Source organism: Ooceraea biroi, chromosome 1 (genome assembly GCF_003672135.1).
Source record: "Ooceraea biroi isolate clonal line C1 chromosome 1, Obir_v5.4, whole genome shotgun sequence".
Taxonomy (NCBI): Eukaryota; Metazoa; Arthropoda; class Insecta; order Hymenoptera; family Formicidae; genus Ooceraea; species Ooceraea biroi.
Window position 1 is genome coordinate 1,182,399 of NC_039506.1, and position 23,715 is coordinate 1,206,113.

Below are 23,715 nucleotides of genomic sequence, written 5' to 3' on the forward strand. Positions count from 1 at the left end.
AGAAATTGAGCCTTCAATTTCTTTCGAGAAGAGAGTCAGCTGCCTAATAAATGGAGAAATTATATAAATAAATAAGAAAATGATGAAATATCTTGAAGATTGACATGTTTATTTCCTTTTTTAATAAAGGCTCAATTTCTTTAAAAAAAAAAGCATTAATTAATTTGTACACCTGGTACATATATCTGTCTTTTTCTCCTTCTCGAACTTTTGCTTTGAACAATTTACAAAGCAACGTGACAACCAATGAAACTCGTTTTTGTCGGAAAAACGCGCGGCCAGTTGGCCGTCTCGTCCCGAAAATCATCCAAAGGAACTTGTCCGCGTTGAAAATCGCGCGGCGATGATGTCGCTCGCGTGCGGTAGTTCTGCGGAAACGTTGCGCGCCATCTCGCGCGTCGTATGCACGATCGATCAAACCGGAAGCCGGTAGGCTGTGCTCGTGCGTGCCTCGCCAGCGTTAAACCACATGTGTCTTGCGTACCGTTTCGCCCGTGGAAAAAGCTCCGCCGAAAATGCGCCGTGTTTACGTAATCCGCGGTAACGCGACGCCATGCCGGTGCTGGTAGACGCGTGAGTTGAGCGCGAGGTGCAGTCAACGAAATATCGCGTAATTCGCCGTGATTCGCGAAGTCACGCGGGGCCGCGCGACCAGTGCGTATCGGAGGACCGAAGATACGAACGACTGCGTGTGCGTGCCGTGACCGACCACCGCTGTTTGCCAGCATCCTCGCGGCGAGTCGTGCACGTATGGTGCGCATCCGGAATATTCACCGACGACCGTTCGCCGGTTAGAGGAGGGCGGTCTCGCGAATCCTCGTGCGTCGTACGGATCACCGCGTGTAACCTACGCCGGGAGTTTCGTGTCGCGGCAAAAGTCGCCGAGTCAGCGCGCTCTCGCTTGAAAAATCCGCCGGAAAGCACGAGGCCACGAGGTGCTCGTGCCACCGCGTCATCGTATTACCGCATCGCGGTCTTCACGCGATCGAATCGGCCGGAAGGAGGTAGGAGTCGCAGCAGCACGTGCACCGTGGACGTACGTGCGCGTATCAAGTAGGCCCGCATCTGCTTTGTTCGGGCGACCGCGTGTTCCGACGCCGTGCGCGCGTGCGTCTCGCGCGAGAGGAGCGAATTCTCAAAGGTGCGTTCTAATCACCGAGGTGGGTGAGTCGAGCTAATAGAAAATATCGCCGTGGCGCTCCCCCCTCGTCGACGAGAGCGGCCGCGCACGCGACTAAGTCCCTCGTCAGCATGGAGAGGGGCATGTGAAGTGCGAGCACGCATGCGAGGTTAGATCGCGTATCGCGTGAATCGCCGTGTTTCGTCGCACCTCGGCAAACGTGAGGATCATCCCGGCTGTCGCGAGAAGAAACTCCTCGACAGCAGTGAGGGGGACACCGACGACGACGACGACGAGACCCGTTAACCGGGTTCGACGCGCGGCCTCGTGCACGGTGCCCAAAACCTCGTGTTTTTGTCCCCGTAGTTACGTCAGTTCGCCGTGAGATGGCAGCTAAGGTGGCCGGCCAAGGGGGCGCTCAGAGCGCCAATGAGAGGCAGGAGGCGGGGCCTTGCCAATCCTACGCCAGTGTGCTGAATCCAAAGGGCTCGCAGAACCGCTCGACGAGTTCTTCCCTGAAGGGCTGTAACAAAGAGAACATCGATGGACAGGTATCGGTTTCACAGCAGCCTCAGCAGCAGCAAGCGAAGATGGTTGTGAAGGAGAACATAGTGCCAAGCGTGAGTAAGAACAGATCCAGTCAACACGTCGGTCGATGTCAGTCGACGCAGGTAGTTCAGTCGAAGCAGCACGTGGAGATTTCCGTATCGGGCTTGCCAAACGACACGCGCATCAATATCGAGATCACCGATAGTCGCAAGGGAGCCACGTCGAGCTTGCCACTCGCAGGGCACGATAAACGTGATCATAGCGAGCAACGAGAAGAATCACCGCAATTTGAGGAACTTGTAAATAAGGTTGTCAGTGACGGCGTCGGGAGCGACGGTGATTTCCAGACGGTCGCGCCGAAGAGCGCTCGTCGTAAGGAGAAGATGCACCGCGAGCAGCAGCAGCAGCCGCATCGCGAAGCGCACAACCGGCGTCGCGAAAACAACCGCCATCAACCACGTGGTCACAGTGGCGTGGGAGGTGCGAGTATCGCTGGTAGACGCGGCAGTGATGAGAGACCGCACAGAGAGCGCAGCGACCGTAATGGCGTCGTCGAGCACGGCCCGAAAGAGGCCCATTATTGCAAGGATGATGAAAATGTCGAGCTGGAAGTGCAAACGGCATCTTCGTCCCCCGTTAAATACGTAGAGGCGCCGCTGCCTAGAGTGAATCCGTGGATGAAGAACAATACGCCGCTCACATCTGCGACGACACAGACGTCCACCTCGCAAGCTTCAACGTCCACGCAAACGCCTCCGACGGTACCCAAATGCTCCGACAGACAAAGCGACAAAGAAAGGCGAGTGCTGCAACCACAACAACCACAGCAAAAGCAACCTGCAATCGGTGAGTTAGACAATTTATGAAAAATTTGCTTGATTGAATTTACTATTGATTAGTTGGCAAACATTAAAGTGAAACTTGTATTCCTCGCTCTCAAAGTTCTTGAGCTGAATGAGAAATTTTTCTTGCACAACAGATTTGCGTAACATAATGTTGTAAATAATGAGTGAATAATTGATTTTGATTCTCTTTGAATACATTGTAATAGAATTATAATAGAATCAGTCTAACATTTGAAAAACATTTTAAAATTCTCTAAAGTAAAAAATTCTCAAAAGTCTGAACTTAAGTAATAATGGTAATTTGGGTTTTCCCTAAACTCAGGTAGGCAATGGTATACTGGACATTGTATGGTGAAAGAAAGATTTATACCTGAGTTCTCGGTAAATGTAATTATTAGAATTTGTAAAGCTTGCTTGCTCTGCAAGTTTTACGCTCTTAATAATATAACATAAATTATATAAATAAATTAAATTATAATAAATATATAATAAATAATTATATAATAAATTAAATTATATATATAAATTTCTCTTAATATAGAAATTCTTCGTGCCATTACTTTCGCTTAAACTGTACAACTTGTAGTTAACAAATATTTGCAGAATCGCTATCTTTTCCGATGTAAAAAATTGATGTAATAATTTTTACTATGTGTACTGGCATAGAAATTATAAGCATACAAAATTCTAAATTTCCAGAAATGCATTTCCATAGATAAATAGCTAGTATTAGGTTGTAACAAAAATCTGTAGCGTTGTTAAATTTTTTTTTAAAGGAAAAAAAAATATATTCTAGAAAGATGGAATCATGAAGCTACCACAAAGATGGCAAATGTTAATAGAAGACAGCGCATATGTAGTTGAATATTTAATTTTGTCTTGGAATTTCACTAAAATAATGCTACAGAGTTTTGTTACAACAGAATATAATTTAGAGAATACTCGATTCTCAGAAAATTTGGTGACACTTGGTAAATGATGCCTTCCCATTTTCATGGACTTTTCTTTGAACCAATATTTTCTTTAAACTTTTCGAGAACTAAGCTTTTGTTTCCTCACAGTAGACTATAGATGGAACTTGACATAGACTTATTATATTATAGAAGCTTACATTCTCCAATTATATTTGCTCTTCAAATTTTATCTCATGTTTCATTGCAGTTTTACATTTTGCATTTTTTTTGCATGTTTTGAGCAACCGTTAAAGATATAAATTTTTCTTTCACCATACAATGTCCGGTATACCATTGCCTACCTGAGTTTAGGGAAAACCCAAATTACCGTTATTACTTAAGTTCAGACTTTTCACAGAGTTTCTAACTTTTGAGAATTTTTTTACATTGCAGAATTTTTAAATGTTTTTCAAATGTTTCTCCAAATGTCAGTTTAATAAGAATGTGAAAGAGAAAAAAAAAGAAGTTCAAAAGAATATATTAGAAAGATCTTTTATGTACAGTAGGTAGATTGGGAAAGCAGGTATTCGTTTAGCCTGCGTTCCGTTGAAACGTTAAACTCGAACTTTTTATAGTATTTTACAAAATTTTTGTTATTTTTTAATATTATATTTTTATATACACAACTATTGAATTGTAATATATATTCGTTAAAAACATACAAGTAAATTGGGAAATATGTAGACGAATGTGTGTGGTAGGGAATTGATTGTAAACCAAAGTTTTTTTCTGGCAAAAGTCTAGGTGTAAAGTTTTATTATTTTAATGTAAATTTGAGTTCTTTAACACAAAACTTACGTTAATACAATCTTTTAATATTAATATTAAATTAAATTTTAATTTTAATGTTAATATTCAACATATTCACTGATATTTATTACAATATCTTTATCGATAAAATTCTATTCTGCTTTTCTGTAAAAACATTAATTACATCTAACTTTGTAGATAAAGCTTTATGAATGTATGATTCGTACTTTGCCCCGCCGCTTCCTCTGCCTCTCCTCCGATTTCGTAATAGACCTTATCATCTTTCTCTAAATCTTTTCCGATAGCTCATACCGCGCAAAAATATTTCAGACATAACGATTACATAATTATTAATTTGTTGCCAATTTTATTTTATTTGCACTAGCTCGCACTTGAATTTCGTTGAAATTCGAGAAGTAATGTTGAAAGAGCCGATTTTACGGAATATTACTTATAAATAGATTGTATTATACGTGATATAGAATGATTCGTTCAAGGAAAGGAAATATGTGTTTACCTACCTGCTTTATTATCTCAATCATGTAATACGTGATTGATATCTTTCAACGTCCAATTACTTAAATGTAAAAAGTTAATTTAAGTTAAGTTAAAAGGAGATAATATATTTCGTACGCTCTGTACATTTGTTATCATGTCTCTAGATTAGAATATCGAAAACATTCTTAAAAATACGGCACAAAATCACGCAGATCAAATCTTAGCGACGACTGTGCGGGAGGTCTTAGCGAGGTATATATTACGAAACAAAATGAAAATAGAAACGCACGAGTGTGTGAGCGCTGAAAAATCGAGAAAAGAAAAACGTCGTACATAATGGAAACTCAACTGAGGACAGATTAATGAACAGAAGTACATGTTGTTCACTCTTCGTTTCCTCGTCTTATTATTTCCATCAACTGCGCTAATATTTTTCTGGTCGGAAAAAATATCCGTTTCAGATTCGAAAATCTGGAACGTACACGCATGTACGAGTCTCGTTCGATTGCGAAAGAATTCTTATCGCGTCTTGAAATTAATTTAACAAAGATAATATTCTTTGCCATAATATGTAGTTCTCACGTTCGTGATTTAGTTGTCTAATAATTGTGCGCGATAGACATAACCGTAAACCGAAAAGAAAGCAATAAAATCCGAGAAAACTGAAGCTCGTGGCATGCGTCGATACTTACTCTTCGCATGTTTGATAATCGTGATAGCAAAAACGGCAGGCTGCGAACGCCTGAGCGACAACCTTATCTTCGCGCTGCCAACATGTCTCAGTATACGTGGCACCAAAATGTCCATGTGGCGGAGATGTTGCCTTCGGCAATTTGTTTGCATATTGACAGATTCGATATGCCTTTCATATGCGTCAGAACATGGAAAATTATTCGCTTATCCTGCGTTCCGTTGAAACGTTCAACTTGAACTTTTTATACTATTTTACAAAATTTTTATTATTTATTAATATTACACGTGCGCGCGCGCGCGCACACATACACACACAAAACTATTGAATTGTAATATATATTCGTTAAAAACATATAAAAAACAGGACGAATATACATACATGTAACATTACAGTCCAATATTATATTTGTATTATCGTATAATTAGATAAAGAATTTTAGTTTTTTTCTATATTAGCGAAAATGCTAACGTGCATTCCCCGCTTTTTTTCGCAGGCCACGCGGAAACGCGAAACGCATTCCGGGAAGTAGCCCATCCTCGCAATATCATTATCATATCGAAAAATATAACAGCATGGTATTTTCGATTTGACAAGTCAGTGTGCGCGCAGCATGTTTCTCGCGCAATTTTTGGCCGCGCGAAATATCGCCGAATCTGCGGGACACGCAATTGATCCATTTGATCCGATTATCTACCGAGACGAGTGCGGGAGAATACTATTGCGAGGGCAACGACATTGACATTCCTTTTTTGCGTCGTAGGAGACACCTTGCATAGTTACGTTACGAGAGCGTCCGTGTGACGCTTTGTCTTACTTAACGGTCTGTTTGAATGTTCACTTTCGTCCGAAGCCGTGACTCGGTTGGAAACTTTTCTATAGTTTTGTCCTGCTTACTCGTTTCACCTAATATAGGGTGTTTTCCAGCAACGACACAGTGCGACGCAGTGTATCATTCTATCTTCTTTCAATACCAGCGAACAACAAAGATAGAATGATACACTGTGTCGCACTGTCTCGTTGCTGGAAAACACCCATAATGTTCGCAGGTATTTTCAGTCTTGCTGACAACCACCGGTAATCCCGTTAGCAATTTTCTTTTGTGCAAAGAAATAACTTTGGAATTTATAAGGTTTTCTTAAGTTTCTTTCACTATTATAGAATTCGAAGAATCTAACTAATAAAAATCCTCGGTGTTATTCTGCCTATACCTATTTGACTTAAATCAAGTACTTTATTTGTCCAGTGTTGAAAGAAAGTTTACTGTTTCTAAGTAAGTGGCACGCTATTTCCGTTGGCGATACGATTGAGTTCTACAAAGGAGCTACGCGCACACGAAATTGTCTCCATTCAAATCGTATGTCTGCAGAATTTACAAGATTAGGTCTCTCGATTGAATCTTGCGCAACGAGACACGTTCGTCGCCCATCCCTTCGCGATGCGTCGTGTGACGTTGTTCCTCGACCTTGCGTGCAACACGAAAAATGCGCGTACAACATTAATGAGACGAACGAGACGGCGCGGCAAGATTTCAACGTGATCAACCTTAAACGCGGAGCGAGAACGCGAGGTAGGCCTTGGTCTTACTCCAATTGACCAATCGCCTCGGCGCGATTCGATCGATCCACGATTAAAATACGTCGCAGAAAGTGAGAGTCGCGGAACGGAAACCTGTTTCGGGACGACCGCGATTCGAGTTAGAACGTTCGGCTGGCGAATATCTTGCGAACATGTTTCCAGCTGCTAGAGCAGTGTTTCCCAATTTAATCCGGTTACCGAAGCCTTCGTACGCTGATATACGCCTGGCATTACGTTGTACGTGCAATATCAAGAAAGTTTCATTCAAACTCGCTGGAATTACGAGAGCGATGGGACGCCCTTTTATCAAAAGTTCATTTTACAGAACGCCAATCTACCGCGGAAAACCATTTGGGAAACACTGCGAGGAGCGTTACGCAGCGACTCGCTCATCTTTAGTACGTTATACGAATAAATAACGAGTGAGATGAATTGTACAGAAGAATATAGAGAGGGGTATGTCGAAAGAAGGTTGCACGGTTTTTTTATACCCCATTCCTCGTTTCTTTCATTTTCATATACGTAACATAAATGTATATCCACGTGTTCGTATATTTTTTAAAAAGAAAGGCATTTACAACTGTTGTGTTCTCAATTTTTTTCCGTCTCTTTTCCTTCGTTTATTAATAAGCGGTTTGTAATATTCATTTGTAATATTCATTGATTCTTAAGATTAAATTTATAATACATAAGAATTTATAATACAACATACTGAAAATAATTATAAATTCGCAATATTAATAATGATATTTTAATATTTATATGGTTGTGCAACGTGAAGAAAAAAAGAATTATTATACGATATTTAGTGAGAGTGCGCAAACGGATAAACTTTGTTCGATAGTATAATATCTTGATATCGCACGACATATTCTTAACATAAATTTACATCTGTGAATCGATCGAATCGAAATAATCGTGTCGTTGATGACATCACGTTGCTCGGTTACTAATTGACCAAACTGCAACTGCAGGAACACTTTTCACGATATCGAATGATTTGGAAAAAATAGTTCAAAGGTTTTAATCAACAATTTATTTAATATTTTTACGTTGTAATATTTTTACGATTTCTCTTTCAGATGCAAAAGTTCGAAAAAAATTCCTGCTATAAACTATTAGGTACATAATATTTCTTTTCTATATTTTATATGTTCATTTTTGTATGTTTATTTTCTACCTTTCCTATTTTTAGATTTGTCGAGAAACTTGCAAGCCTTCACACAAATACCCAAGCGAAATATACAAGCCCTAAATTCGGCTAACTTCGGATAGATGTTTGGAAAGATAGAAACTATTTATTCCATATGGATAGCACTGGTTATAAAAGTATTTCACGTTCTTGGCCGTTAGGAACAGTTTTGTCGTTCTTGTCGGTGTCGGTGTCGGTGTCGGCGTCGGCGTTGGCGTCGGCGTCGGCTCGTTTCGTTTCATTTCATTTCATTTCTTGAGCCAGTCGGCCCTCAGTGGCTCGTCGACGTTCGAATCGTGACTTCGGCATCGACCGCGATCAGCCGTGCTCCGTGATCGCGCTAATATATTGCACAGGTTACACGGAACTTGATCCAGAAGATTCGAGCTTTTCCGTTGTATAAAATCACGAGTAGCGCGATATGTCTTCATTACGTCCGACTTTCTTGGGCGACGAGACAAACTAGTCGTTTAATTATTTATCCATTTAATCAATCCGTTTATGAAGTTCAGAATTTGACGTCGAATTATTCGATAATTCGCGGTGAATGGGCACGCGTGACTGCGTGTGAGTGTGTGTGGCATGTAAATTCGATCATCGTGATGCAGTCAGAATATTATATATATGTAATAGAGATCGTGAAGTTCTTGTTGATGTGAGATAACACCGATTCTCAGCATCGTGGTCAAGACTGCAATTTAATTAAGCTGCGATTCGCGCGCGTAACACGAGGCGGAAACGAATTGGATTGTTGGTTCTACCGTGACAATCGTGAGAGAAGGTCGCGTAGGCGATACGATGAAGATAGATGAAAGCGAGAATGAGTCTGTGAAACGTGAGTCAACATTAACATACCGCTATCTCCAGCATTATGCACATTGCGTAATATGTAACGTAACATAAATCTGTCAGCGCAATATAATGTTCACGTTCACGAGAATCTAATTAGTCTCTATCTAATTAGTGCAAATAAATGATAGCCGGAGCTTGTGAGTGCAGCTGTTGATCTTACAGATTCGCTATTTTGTAACACATAATAATAATAATGACAGTATGCATGTATGTTGTGTATCGCACAATTTATATATTTATATACTTTTTATTATGTATTTATAAGCCCAGTCATAAATAACTTCCCACGCAGGTAATAAATATAGACGTGTAGACAGCTGCTTCTCAAAACAAAATTCTCTACTTGCGACTACTATTACGGCAGCGTTATACAATAGAGATTTACAAGTCTGAATATCATTTGTTTTATTTTACAAAGTTCCAAAAACATTCGAATCACGTAAGATTGTACAAGTGTCTTAAGTAAGTTTACTACACCTCGTGACACATGCATCTTAAATTCTGACATATTTATAAGTAGAATTCCTGAAAGAAATATTGCAATTCATTTATGTATCTCTTTGATATATAATAGGAAAATTTTTAGTCTTCAGAAAAACAAAAGCAGACGACGTTTTACTTTATTCTTTTTTTCTTTTTATTTCATAAGAAAATACTTATTTATCGATTTATCAATTATATATAATGACGTAATTATAATAGAAATAGTAGTAGAACGAAGAAATATATAAATTTATAAAAATGATTATAAAGAGAAGGAGGAAAAGAAAGAAACTTATGATACAGTATTATTAATGATAATAATTTGCAGTTTTTAAACGTGTAACTTATTCGTTAAAATAAAGTTTTGTCTTACACCGGAATTGTACCGGAAGAAAATGTTACAATGTTAAAAACGCTATCATATTTGAATCGTTGTTTATTATTTGGAACGCCTACTGTTGTCAGTGATTGTACGAGGCAATTTGCCAAAATCGTATCTCTGCCTCCGCATTGCCCATGATTCTTTGGCATTGAGATTTGCAAACAATTTGCGCTATTGACAAACAATTTCGCTCGGATTGTAATCGCAAAATCGGTTTATGTGTTTTTTTTTCTTTCTTTTTCTACACTTGACCTTTCCGATCATGCACAATTAATTTTCTAGTGGAGAACTAGAAAAATAAACTTGAAGTTAGTATAAAATACTTAAAAAAAGAATTTAAGATAAGTCTCAACGATAATTGTACGAAAGAGCTCTCATGGACCAGATACAATATTTAAATCGAAAATAGAAAATGTGCGTAAATAAAATGTATACACGAGTTTTTGAAGCTAATAACACTGCAATGGACACGTGTGCTAACTCATTTAGCAATAGAAAATCACGAGCAGATAGGAAATGCAAGGCGAAAGGGATAAAGTGACTCGTGATCGTAATTCCTGGAGGACACGTTTAAATAGCCAGAACGTGCTATGTAATATTAATGCGTGATACACGCCCGTTTTGCCGATCGCTTTATAGATGACTATAATTTATCGGTCCGGTTCATGGCTTTCAGATTGCTCGTATATCGCTTTAATTTTTACTTTGGTGGCCTTGCTACTTTCGTTCCGACGAAGCGTGCTACACGGTGGCTCGTGTCAGATTGATTATCACTTAATCAATCATTATTACAACCGTTTTTTCGCTCGTAACGGCACGACTATTACGAGAACGATAAAAGCGTCGTCAGAAAAGATAGTATCGCTTTTCATGATCAGCGAAACTATATTCTTCGGGAAAAAGTTTTGCCTTAATTCTGTTTTCTTCGGCGTCGTTGTGTTTACTCTGTTTCTCATTTCTGATCTGACGTCGGATGTGCTGATAAAAATATTCAAGAAACTCACACACGCGCGTACGCGCACATGTGTACAATGTACATGTACATGTGTAAAGATAATCGAGGTCATGCGGTTTGGAACTGGTTATAAGAGGGCCGATAAAGATATAATTACTTGGAGACAGCTTTCGAAAAATTTCTGCATTTCTAAATTATTAAATGTGACGTCAAACATGTAACGAGCTCTATGTTCTACGAGTTTTCTAATCGCAAATCTTCCTTCTTGTTTCTTGATCTTTCTTGATCATAATGACCAATTTGTTTATTAATTGTTTTCCGCATTTTATCTCTTATATATTGTTTTACATTAACAATTCTTTGCATTTGGTTGAACTTTGAGAGCATATGCCTTCTATTTGGAATTTATTATCCACATTTGAAAGAAAATACGTTACTTTTTATTACATATTGCACTTTTCTTGTTAACTCATAAGGAAATTTGTCATAATACTTTATGAGTTATATAAATATGTTTTTCTTTATATTTTCAGAAAATGGTATCGAAAGCAGTGCTCAGCCTACAATTGTCAGAGCCCCCAGAGATAGGAGGAGGATCAATCAAAACGTAATATATTTTTATTTTACCTCTTTCAGCTACATGTGTTTAGGATACATGCATGTATTTATAAAAAAAATAGACAAATTTACAGCTTGCATATAACTGCATGATAAGTTTAAAAGAGAAGATAAATTTTTATTTCAAGAACACGTTGTTCTAAGTTAGATAAGTTATTTATGCTAAAAATGACTATATTGCAGTTGTTTGCAAAGAGATAAGATGACAGTAAATAGTAATCTAGGTCAATAGTTTAATAGATATAATATCATGCATGAAAAATCAAATTTCTGAATTTGATAAGAAATAAAATATATTTGATAAAAAATAAAAATATATATTTGAACAAACATTAAGAGATAGATGTTTGTTTCTTTATAGCTTATCACATTTTAGTGTATTATAATATTTAAGAAACATAATTATCGCTGTTTTATTGTAATTTTTATATTGTTAATAACACAACTAATATTTTATGTGTTATACAACAGGCAAGTGATTTTTCGAACATTGGCGATTGGCCGACTTTAGGAAAGCAGACAGAGGTACGTATCGTTATTGAATTTTTATAATATTTATTATTTTTTACTATATATAATTCACTTACTATATATAGTATTTGTTATTTTTATTTAAGTTAAAAGATTGCATGTAATAATAATTAGAATAATATAATTCCTGAGAAAATATATTTAAATTCTTATTCTTTGTCTGTTAAAAACGAAATATGTTATATATTGATTATTACATGATAAATCACACGCAAAAACTAGAGCTTACAGATTTGTTCATGAATTTGTAAGTGTAAAATTTTGCTAGAGAAATATCAAATGTAATGTTGACGTCTTAGATAAAAGCTATTACGTCTGACATAATATGTTTAGCATTTGTACACGAACGCTTTTCATTTTAATTTATGATGACTATATCGCTTTTTTTTAAAGATTTATACAATAAATGATATTTTATTTTAGAGGAAAGCCATATCTTCGAAACAAAATGTTACTAACGGTGTTACTAACGGCGAGTCAAGCAACTCGAAAACGAATAGCACCAGCACAAACCTCGAAAATAGAGGCAAGGAGAATAAAGAACAAAACCACTGCCAGGATGATAACGATGAACAAACGGAAAACAATGAAAAGAAAAGGAAAGGTAAGTTTGTTCGTGCATTGGGAACTTCAGAGATAATAACGATATAATGAATCTCTTGTAAAGAGAGAGAGAGAGAGAGAGAGAGTAATCATATAGTCTTTTTGTTTTCAAATTATTTTCAATGAAGCTAAACAGAAACATTATCTTTAATATACAGTTGACGAGTCTGAGTCTGATACCATTTTTACAGTGAATAAACAAAAATGGGTTCCGTTAGACATCGACTTGTCGCAGAATCGTGGAAATTCGCGATCGCAGAGATATAACCACAGGGAGAGGAATGGCGAAGGTACAATTATTTATATATATATATACATATAGTAATGGTGTCGCATCGATAACTGTAAATTAGACTTTAACATCAAAATAAGCGTATGATGATAACGAACATATTACGAATAACAGTTGCGACATTGAATACAATGATTTTGTTGTAGCAAACGATGGTGAACACTGGCGTGAAAGAGATTATAACAGATCGTCAGGATACAATCAGCGAGGGCGCAATGGAAGAAATTATAGAAGTAGAGGACGGGGCGGACGCGACCGTGGTAATTTCAGACAGCGACACGAATACACGTACTACCCCACGGATTACACACAGGTAATAATTTCTTGCTAATATTCGAAGTTTAAATTGTTGTCACCACAATTGCAATCTCCTTCTTCGACAATGATGTTAACATAAGTGGGAATCTATCTGATAATACCCATGATAGATAATAGCGATAGTAGATCTGAGAACTTTCAGAGTGAGGTACACTCGCAGACTTTTCTTCACGACAGGTATGGTGTAACGTGTTTCCTTTATCTTGCAGATGAAGTATGAGAACACAGACGCTGGGTACATGATACCTTATATGGGCACTTGCTACTTCAATGATCCGAATTATGTCGTCGCATTGAAGGACTCGATAAGACAACAAATGTACGTTTCATACATTTCACATAATTCTTATATTTATTTCATCAACCTGATATTTCATGTAATGTATATACGACTTGTGGGGTAACTGTTTTCTTCCTTTTTTTTGCAGAGAGTATTACTTTTCTGAAGAAAATCTCGTGAAAGATTTCTACCTCCGTCGTAGAATGGACGCTCAAGGATTTTTACCTGTTGTCTTGGTTGCCTCTTTCTCACGTGTACAAAGCTTAACGATGGATTTGCACTTGGTGTTAGAGTCTGTTCTAGAATCTGAAAAACTCGAAGTGATAGAGTTCGAGGATGGATACAAGGTATCGTAAACGCTTTTCATGTGTTTCGACGAAAAAATCGGCCGTACGTAAGCAGCATGGATCTCAAAGAGTAATCTAATACGTCATACAGATGTGTATTAGATCCAAGATTTGTGCTAAAGCAAATAGAAGAGGATTCGCTAACACCATTAGAACTTGTCTCAAGTTCGATGAATGGAGTTTGATAGTAGCCTCATTACACATATTTAATTATTCGAGAATATTTTCCTCACATTTATCTAACACACAGCGAATATCTCTAATACTTGAATGTTTTTACTTTGCAGATTAGAACAAGATTTGATCCGTTAAAATGGCCCGTCTCGGAAGCGAGCTATTACGCTGCCAAATCAGAAGAATGTACTCCATCCTCGAACGAAGTAACGTTTCCTACTTGTGAAGATGCGTTTTACCCCTCCGCAAAGATTTTAACCACAGTACCCAATCCCCCAGTTCCCCTCGTTTATATGGCGGGGCAGCGCAGTAAATCGCAGAGTACATCCTCGTCGATAAGCGAGACTTTAAATCCTGATGTACCGGAATTCGTGCCGATGGAATTAATGGGAAGGATCAATGATTTTCTTGCGGTGGATATGTGCGACGAGATGAATAATGAGAATCGATTTGTGAAGGAGAACACTGCCGAGGAGTCACCAAGTAGTGTAATAATTGTCTTTGATAATAATCTTCTTGTGAAAATAGACAATGAACCAATCGCAGCGGGTTCCTCCTCCACTTCAAATAATGTGTTCGAGGGAGAAGTGAACGAAGAAAAATCAGAATCGTCGAGTGATAATGCTTGGCAGGAGGTGAGACGAAGAGTCAAGCAATCGCACAAAGAGAGATCTGAAGAAAAAGAGAAGATTGATACCACCAAGAACGTCGCACGGGAGGAACTGGATTTTCAATTTGACGAAGATTATGACATATCACCTCCGACTGGTCGTCATAACGCCTTTTCGGAATGGTTAGTTTATTATGACGAAATTAATGATACTTGGTATTACTATTCGAATTGAATCTAACTAGAAATCATATCTCGACTGTTAATTGCTTAGGATTGACTTTGATTATAAAGAAATTGGACTGTCCGAGGTACAACGAGTTTAGGGTTTGTAAATAATTTAATTAGACCTCTCTCTCCTTTCGTTTTATTATCTATTTCAAGGAAGAGATAGATAAAGTAGCTGGAGATGCTGATTTAAATATTTTAATACTTAGATTTTTTTGCTAATATTTTATATTACGATTATCCTGTGATATCAATTTAAAACGTGCATGGTACTTGAGTAATCAGATTGTATTATCTGAATATTCGTTATTCGTTATTCGGATAATAGCTACATTAACAAAAATAAACTTGACAATGTCAGCATCATTAATAAATTTTGAAACAATCTTTTCAACGGTGGAAAATTTCGTTACGGAAAAACGAAGTTTCCCCTCACATTATACACATTATACACATTTATTGCTTTTATGTTTATTTTTGTTTTGACATAGATGTAAAAATGTTTTATAATAATAAGTGTTCTACATATAATTGTTTAGAAAATAAGAAGCATACATCTCACGCAAAATTTACATAAGACGCATCATGTATATTTACGCGACCAATCAACTTTCTATACACATTTTACACATACCATACACGTAGTAATACAATGTTTTAGGAAATTCTCAATTAATTAACTCGCGTTAATTGTCAATGTTAAATCATAATCTGCTGCAAGTGCGAAATTTAAAGATCTTGAAACTTTATTACTACAGATTATTGGAGTTCTGGAAATTGTGTAAAAAAAGAGTAAGAGAAAAAAATTAAAAATTTTTATGTAAATGTATCATGTCAAAAGCTTTTCTATACAAATTGTAATACCAAACAATTGTATGAACTAGATATAAGATAGATAAGATTCAATTATGATGTAGTTTTAGAAGGCAGATTTTAAAAATACATTAGTAAAATTTTAATGTATAACTTGGTATCTATTACATCAAATAACTTGTTAATTACCATACTAATCATTAAATTTTTCTGAATATTGTTTCGTATGTATTATTATAAACAGCTAACGTAGAAAACATTTGACACATACACACACAAAATATAACAACATACCGTTCTTTTTGTATAATTTTTGGACATCTAATAGCGTCAAGTTTTATATTAAACTTTCTCTATTACAATTTTTTAATAGTCATGTTAAATGCGTATCTATTGACTTATACCTGACCATATTATATGCGCATTATGTAGTATAATAACAAAAATTACATCATGATTTTAATTATATTTATCTCTATTGATAAATATAATTTATGTAACGACAAACGAATATTATGGCATTTGAAAAATTGTTTAAAAAAATGAATATTATGGCATCTGAAAAACTGTTAAAAAAAGGAAATTATAATCGATTACGTTTTTCAATAGCTCTTCTTGAATATCAAAATCATCATTTGGAAAAAGTTTATAATTTCCATATGTCTAAATTGATTTTTCTTATTATTTTACAAAAATAGTAAAATAAAGTACTAGAAGAGTGCATACTTGGTTTCTTCTTTTATTTTTATTTTATATGCAAGAGACGAAAATCTTAAGTGTACATAGAAAAGACTTAAAGTGTCGTATAATCTAGGTAATATGGCCCGAATATTCGAGCGTTTCGAATGTTACACACTTTGGGGTAGTATCCGTTTGGTTACTCACATAATTCTTTACAGGTCTGAGGATGATGAAGATTATCTGTCGGACAGAGATATTAATAAGCTGCTTATCTTCACGCAGACCAGTTTTCCATCATCTAGAGCCCCAAAGCACGAGGGTTACGATAGAACAGGAGATTGGACTACTAGAGTGAAAATAACTCAAGAATTAGAACAATTCATTAATGCTGAATTGTCTGATTATGCGCAAGAGCAAGTAAGGGAAGCAAGACAGTCAAAGTGTAAGATCATATTTCATTTGTTAGGTACTTGCAAAATTATTGTAAGATCACAAATGTAACAGCGACTTAATAATCTTTTTCCTTAAATTACTTTTTAATTTTTAAGTGGTCATGCTTGAATCAGAATTAATAGTCAACAATGCATTTCGAATAAAACATCACATTTAAAGGAAAAAGTAGCTTGAAGGAAAAAAGTTGGCAAAATCACTGCTATACCCATTTGTAAATTTATGACGTTTTGCAAGCACTTAATACTTTGAGAAACTTATGAGTCTATTAATAAATAAACTAATATAATATTGATGTGCATTCTTACAGTAATGGCTCGTCCTCGTCTAGTGGAAGTTACAAAACAGTCAATATTGTTAGCCAGAAAAGATTTTGAGAAAATGGCACCGAAAGCCCCAAGAAAGGCGAATCCAGAAGTTCCACCACCACCTCCTTTCGCTATAGAAGATTTTAGAAAGTCCGCAATCGGCCTCACCACCTCAGGTATATTTCAAGGCTTGAAACACTAATTTTGTGAAATAAAAACCAGATCATTTGTAAAAGACATACTATAAAATTACGATATTTCTTCACAGCTTCCAAGTACAAGTCAAGACTTTTCAAAGAAAGATCACAAGCCGGAAAAGAATCGCTGAGCGAAAGGCCACGTGCAAAAGAGGGACTAAGAGTCGCACCTCGTTTCTTCGCCGTTGTGAAAGATAAGTCCGTTGATCCGAGAACACCACGAAAGAGAAAGACCCGTCATAGCAATAACCCTCCGGTGGAGCATCATGTTGGCTGGATCATGGACGTTCGAGAACATCGTCGAGGACATACTCAGGGTACGTAACGCCATAATTAAAGCTTTTAGCTTTAACCAATCTTTGATTGGTTCGTGTCAACTTCTATGACTAATCTGTTTTCGTGAGCGAAAACATGATGATATATTTATATATTTGTCTTCTTTTCCCGGCTGAAGAAGCTACCGTGTAGAAAGATTTCAATCTGAATAGAAATAATCGACAGAAATATGAAAATCGAAATTTCGACGCATACTAAAATTTCTTTCTTGATATTTCAGAAGTAGCGCGGGCACGAGTCCTAATGAGGGCTACCTAGCGAACAGTTACGGTAGCATGCCCAGTATCTGCGAACATCCCAGTCATGCATTGTTGAAGGAAAGTGGATTTACGCAGCAAGCATATCACAAGTATCGTTCACGCTGCCTGAAAGGTAAAAATCTCATCGTAAACATTTATATTTTTTTTAATATAACGTAACTTGAGTGATTGCGAAACGATGAGTCTTATTCTTTCCCCGGCTAAGAAAAATCGGTGCGGAAATATTTTAATCTGACTGTCATTCAAGTAAATCATAGATAGAATACTGAATTAAAATGTTCACTTACGCCATGTTTCATATCTTTCAGAGCGCAAACGATTAGGTATTGGACAATCGCAAGAAATGAATACTCTTTTCCGATTCTGGTCGTTTTTCTTGCGAGAGAATTTCAATCGTAGTATGTACGAGGAGTTCAGAACCATAGCCAAAGAGGATGCCTGCGAAGGATATCGATACGGATTGGAGTGTCTCTTCAGATTCTTCAGTTATGGCTTAGAAAAGAACTTCAGGCATGGATTGTACAAACATTTTCAGATGGAAACGATAGACGATTACAAAAATGGTAAGTTCAGATTTTCTTTCTATGCTATTTCGCTTCGGCACAAGTAGGTTGTTTAACTATGATTATATTAATAGTTAAACGGTTGATTTGTGCAAAAGCAAAATGTGTTCTTTCGCTAACACCATGAGGACATCTTTGTCCTGTGAATGGGGTTTGATAGTAGTAACACAACAAATAATTAATGAAAGTATCTATCAAAATGCACATTTGAATATATCATATTTTAATGTTGAGAGTTTATTTATGACCCAGCTGGCAATATAAATTAATTTAATATACACGCAACGTTTCGGCCGTAGTTTTCGGCCCTTCTCAAGCGCTAATCTCTAACAATAAGTCACATTCTAAAAACAAATCAACGCAACTCAGTTACAAATGTTAGAATTGTTACACTTTATCACATCGCGATAAGTTATCAATTAATACTCACTTGCTGAACATGACTTATAATCAAATTAAAAATTGAAAATGAGAATCAGAGACACATGTGGTACAAGAACCCGCACATCTTCGAGGCACAATAGCTTCTGACTGCGTTATCGAACTCCGCCACAACAACAAGTTTACGTGTGTATCAAAATATTATCGTATGTAGCCGGTAAATTTTCAGTGTCCTTTTGCGAATTGATAGCCTTATTGTTTCGTTTTATAAAGTACATTTCGGCAATCTCACGTTTTTTGAAGTGGTTTTCCTGGTGTAACACTGCTGCATCACACCATTCGAATTCGTGACCGTTTTCTATTTTAATAAGGCTATCAATTCGCAAAAGGACACTGAAAATTTACCGGCTACATACGATAATATTTTGATACACACGTAAACTTGTTGTGGCGAAGTTCGATAACGCAGTCAGAAGCTATTGTGCCTCGAAGATGTGCGGGTTCTTGTACCACATGCGTCTCTGATTCTCATTTTCAATTTTTAATTTGATTATAAGTCATGTTCAGCAAGTGAGTATTAATTGATAACTTATCGCGATATGATAAATTGTAACAATTCTAACATTTGTAACTGGTTGCGTTGATTTGTTTTTAGAATGTGACTTATTGTTAGAGATTAGCGCTTGAGAAGGGCCGAAAACTACGGCCGAAACGTTGCGTGTATATTAAATTAATTTATATTGCCAGCTGGGTCATAAATAAACTCTCAACATTGAATTACTGACTGGCTAATTATACACTTTTCGAATTATATCATATTTTATTGCATGCTTCTTGTTGAACCTCTCAAAACGATACTGAATACTTGTCTTTGCAATATTAAAATTTTATTACTGTAAAATTGCTTTTCGAGATATTCTGTTTATATCGAATTTTTGTAAAACTCAAATCGTGTAATTTCGTCGGATAAACGACTAAGTAACTAATATTCAAGGTTGATTTTATTCTCAGAAAGACAGAATTTCGTATGGTCGATTTTATTATAAACTCTTTATCTTTCTGTATGAGCAGTCGTTCCTCCATCATTTTTTTTTAATTGCAATGTGCTCAATTATTTATCATATTTTAATATTTTATATTATAATAAGATATTAATTAAATTTTCATTTGGATTAATAGGACAACTGTATGGATTAGAAAAATTTTGGGCATTTTTGAAGTATTACAAGGACTCTGATCAACTTCCCGTGGACTCTAGATTGCAAGAGTATCTATCAAAGTTCAAAAGTATCGAAGATTTTAGAGTTGTGGAAGTAAGTGTTATTATTAAATATTAAAATGCTGTTTTTATTAAACACTTCGTTCCAATAGAGCTCATAGTTGTATAAGATCCGTAATATATGTAACTTTCATGTCGTTCTTTGCAGCCTCAGATACACGAGATGTTCCAAGCTGCGGGGAAACGTAACAGGAGCGTTTCCGAGAGCGCGAGCGCCGAAGCTTCACGGACAAGCAGAGAACGCAGACTGTCAGGTAGCAGAAGTAGTACTACACTGCCAATACAAATCCCAGGCGAAGCAAGTTTCGAAGGCAGAGCAGAGAGAGTACGCTTCGACTCGGTACCTCTATCGTATTCCCGAACCAGAGCCGATTCCTTCGGTTCTTCCAGGCCATATTATCCACGACGGCGAAACGACTCTGCACCGAGTTCGTGCGGCCATCGAGATCTCAGTAAGCAGCAACCTCACGCTAGACAGAATTCTGGTTCCTTTACGAAGCCTCACGAGGCAGGCGGCAAATCGCAAGTCACTGCCAGAACACAAGCCAGCTCCAAGTCCGATGCGAGTAAATCTGTCGCGTGCAAAACGGACCCATCGACCAGTTCCCAAAAATGAAGGAGTGCGATTGTTGTACTGCGATTATACAAGTACTCGGCCGAATTTTATCTAAATGATATTGCGAGGCAAAGGGATGTCATGGTGTTCCTGTGATGAAAGTGTTGATAATATCTGCGGTGACGCGCGTAAGTGGCAGCGACTGTAAGCAGTTTCAATGAAGCACATGGATAAATTGAAGGACGCTGGCGATCTTCTTTACGCGCAACACGAGTATCTACGAAAGGTAAACCCGCGACGTAGTGATTTGGACTTGCAATTTTGTATGTAAGATGTACCTACTGATATTTAAAACCCCTTGGCGTGGCGATACGCGCAGCAGCTATCGTTGCGGAAAATACTTTCGCTTTCTTCTCACATTACTTACTTTGATTGCATTGTGAGATAAATGGCCGAGAATGGAGGAAAACGGAATGATGAGAGGACGAATGCCTGTAAAGAGTTGTGAGTGTGTACATATATATATATATTTTTTGCTCACGCTTTTATTTCATATATTTTTATTGCGTAAAAACGACAAAGATTCGCGCGGGTGGAGTAGTTACTATATATAGACGTACTATACGACGATGTTGTTTACCCGTGCGAGTGTTTGATGAAAAGGATGAACGTGCTATCTTTATCCAAAAGACAAATAAATATTGAACGTATGCGAATAATGACCGCCTAAACATTGAAATCGCGCGAATGCTGTAACATATGAATTTAAAAACCAATGATAAAAGTTGTATAAATTGATAAACGCGAAGTTGCTTAGATATGGATCTATGAGAACCGTTATTAAATGTGTACTTCTTGTAATCATTGAAATATTTCTTTACATTCTTTTTGACATTTTTATTCGGAAGCCTTTTCGACCAGTTTTTTTTCCTTTTTATAGGGAATACTTTTCTGCGAAAAAGCATTATTGTCCCAATTAAACGAAATTTTTTTAGCCTTTTGAAAACTCGCATAATCAACATACTTCTTGTCTTCTTACTTATTTTACACATTTGTTTGCCAAGCATAAAATAGTATAGAGAATACCACAAATGTAATAAATATCATACAAACTGGATAAAAAAAATAATATTGTCTTTACACTTTAATGTTTGTAAACTTTTTTGCTGTAAAGTCATTTGTAAATTCTTTAAAGTCATTTTTTGGAATCAAGTTTTTAAAAATTGCGTTGCTCAAGGTTATCACGTGTATGTATATTTTATACGCTTTATGCAATAGTTATTTTTATATCTTATATTTCACAAGTTGAACGAAATGAATTTATTATGGACATTGACTTGTATCGGATTCGTTTTGTATGATGACGAAGTAATATTCGTCGAACGTTGTTCGTCAAATAATATGCACTGGCTATTAATCAATCAAAAGTTCAATAGATTTGGTATCAACGATTTGTTTTTTTCTTCTTGAACAAGTCGGAGAGGTTTCCCAAACTGTTAGATTATGCAGAGATGTATATTCGAAGAGCGATGATATGTTTTCATGCCAATAGGAAATTATTAGATTCATATCCTGACATCTTGGTATACTAGTCACGCATTAAGCAAATTATACCACACATAATTTACACAATTTATATAAAAAAAGGGAGAATAAAAGGTGATATACAATTATCACGGGTAATTATACAGCAATAATCCTTAGAGGAAGCGAACGGTAGTAGCGTTGATTAGAGAAAGATATGTTAGACAGGAGAAGATATTGTCAAACGTGAAACGCGACTATAATATTCACTTCATTGCTTGATTTTCCATTAGCGAATACTTAATTCGCAGCTGTTACTTGAGTGACAGTTACGAATAACATGTATAATGACATTGATACGCCAGCGGTATTCATGTACATCGGCATACTTATTTAGATATTTATGTCAATAGTAAGCAACGTTAATGTCGTTCCCGAAATTAAAACAATAAGTGAACGAACGGACTCGCACTAACATTATTTGCAATAGACGGTCAGTAAGATACGACTTACTCCGAATTCAGTATCAAATACTCGCGTGTACCGTACATACATTTATCGCAAAGTCTCTTATCTCCTTCCTTTCTTTGTCTTCCCAAGACTCATTGCTTCGACAAGACCTTCTCTCGTGTCGTGATACAAGAAAATGAACGGAATCCGAAACTTTGTCAGATTAAAACTGATTCTCACAATACTGTCGATTCGAAACATGGCGTTATCGAAATTTTGCAAATAACATTCAAACTTGCTAATAATTCGATGAGTAGTTTCATTAAAAAGCGTGAAATTGTAATATTTAATGTGCATTAATTTGCAATAAATGGTCAGGAGATTCATGTGCGATTAGGTAGCGAAAAGTGCATCCCATAATAAAAATCATATACTTATTTAAAAAAATAATAATAATAATTACAGAACGTGCCTGTCAATACTTTGCTTCCGACAGTGATAAAGAAAATTAAAAGAAATGAGTGAAACGAAAAATAATAAAATAATCTCTAGATCTGTGTGTGCGTGCGTGCTGGAGAGCCGATTCGTCCGCGAAGCATTCTATAAGCAGAAATTGATTGATTTACTACAAATTAATAAAATTGATGCATTATCTCTTTTCGTTTGTCAAATTAGTCAAATTATATTTTGAGCATACAACGAAACTGCGTACGTTAATATTTTTCATGTTACCACAAACGGTCGTGACTAGGCATCTTTGCGTTCAAACGAAGCGAACATGAGAGAACATGAATCGAGAAAGGGGAGATGAAAAATGATCGCCTAACAGATGGAGAAAACAGAATTGTTAGCACAAATAATTCCCGATCGATTTATCAGTCGCAATATAGTTAATATAGCTGTACATGGTGCCAGACGAGAAGAGGATGACTAATAGTGAGCTAATCGAAAAGCTCCATGCTCATTGATTACTGTATATATACTTTCATAGCTCGTTTCTCGTCGACCTAAATTTATCCAGTTTTTAAGCGAATGACATATGCTTTCTACAGCCGACTATAACGGCGA

At 36.6% G+C, this 23,715-nt stretch overlaps 1 protein-coding gene across 1 annotated transcript; it reads left to right on the forward strand.

Moving 5' to 3' along the window:
- The first annotated feature begins 416 nt into the window (after positions 1 to 416).
- LOC113563593 (la-related protein 1B-like) lies at positions 417 to 22,319 on the forward strand. Its single transcript, XM_026975380.1, is given in 17 exon segments — positions 417 to 2,515; positions 11,382 to 11,455; positions 11,938 to 11,991; positions 12,421 to 12,601; positions 12,792 to 12,890; positions 13,039 to 13,205; positions 13,420 to 13,529; positions 13,639 to 13,837; positions 14,125 to 14,804; positions 16,562 to 16,783; positions 17,104 to 17,158; positions 17,160 to 17,277; positions 17,370 to 17,619; positions 17,858 to 18,006; positions 18,203 to 18,457; positions 20,018 to 20,151; positions 20,266 to 22,319. Coding segments are annotated over 17 exon segments (4,224 nt in total). The 5' UTR covers positions 417 to 1,506; the 3' UTR covers positions 20,734 to 22,319.
- Positions 22,320 to 23,715: the final 1,396 nt, after the last annotated feature.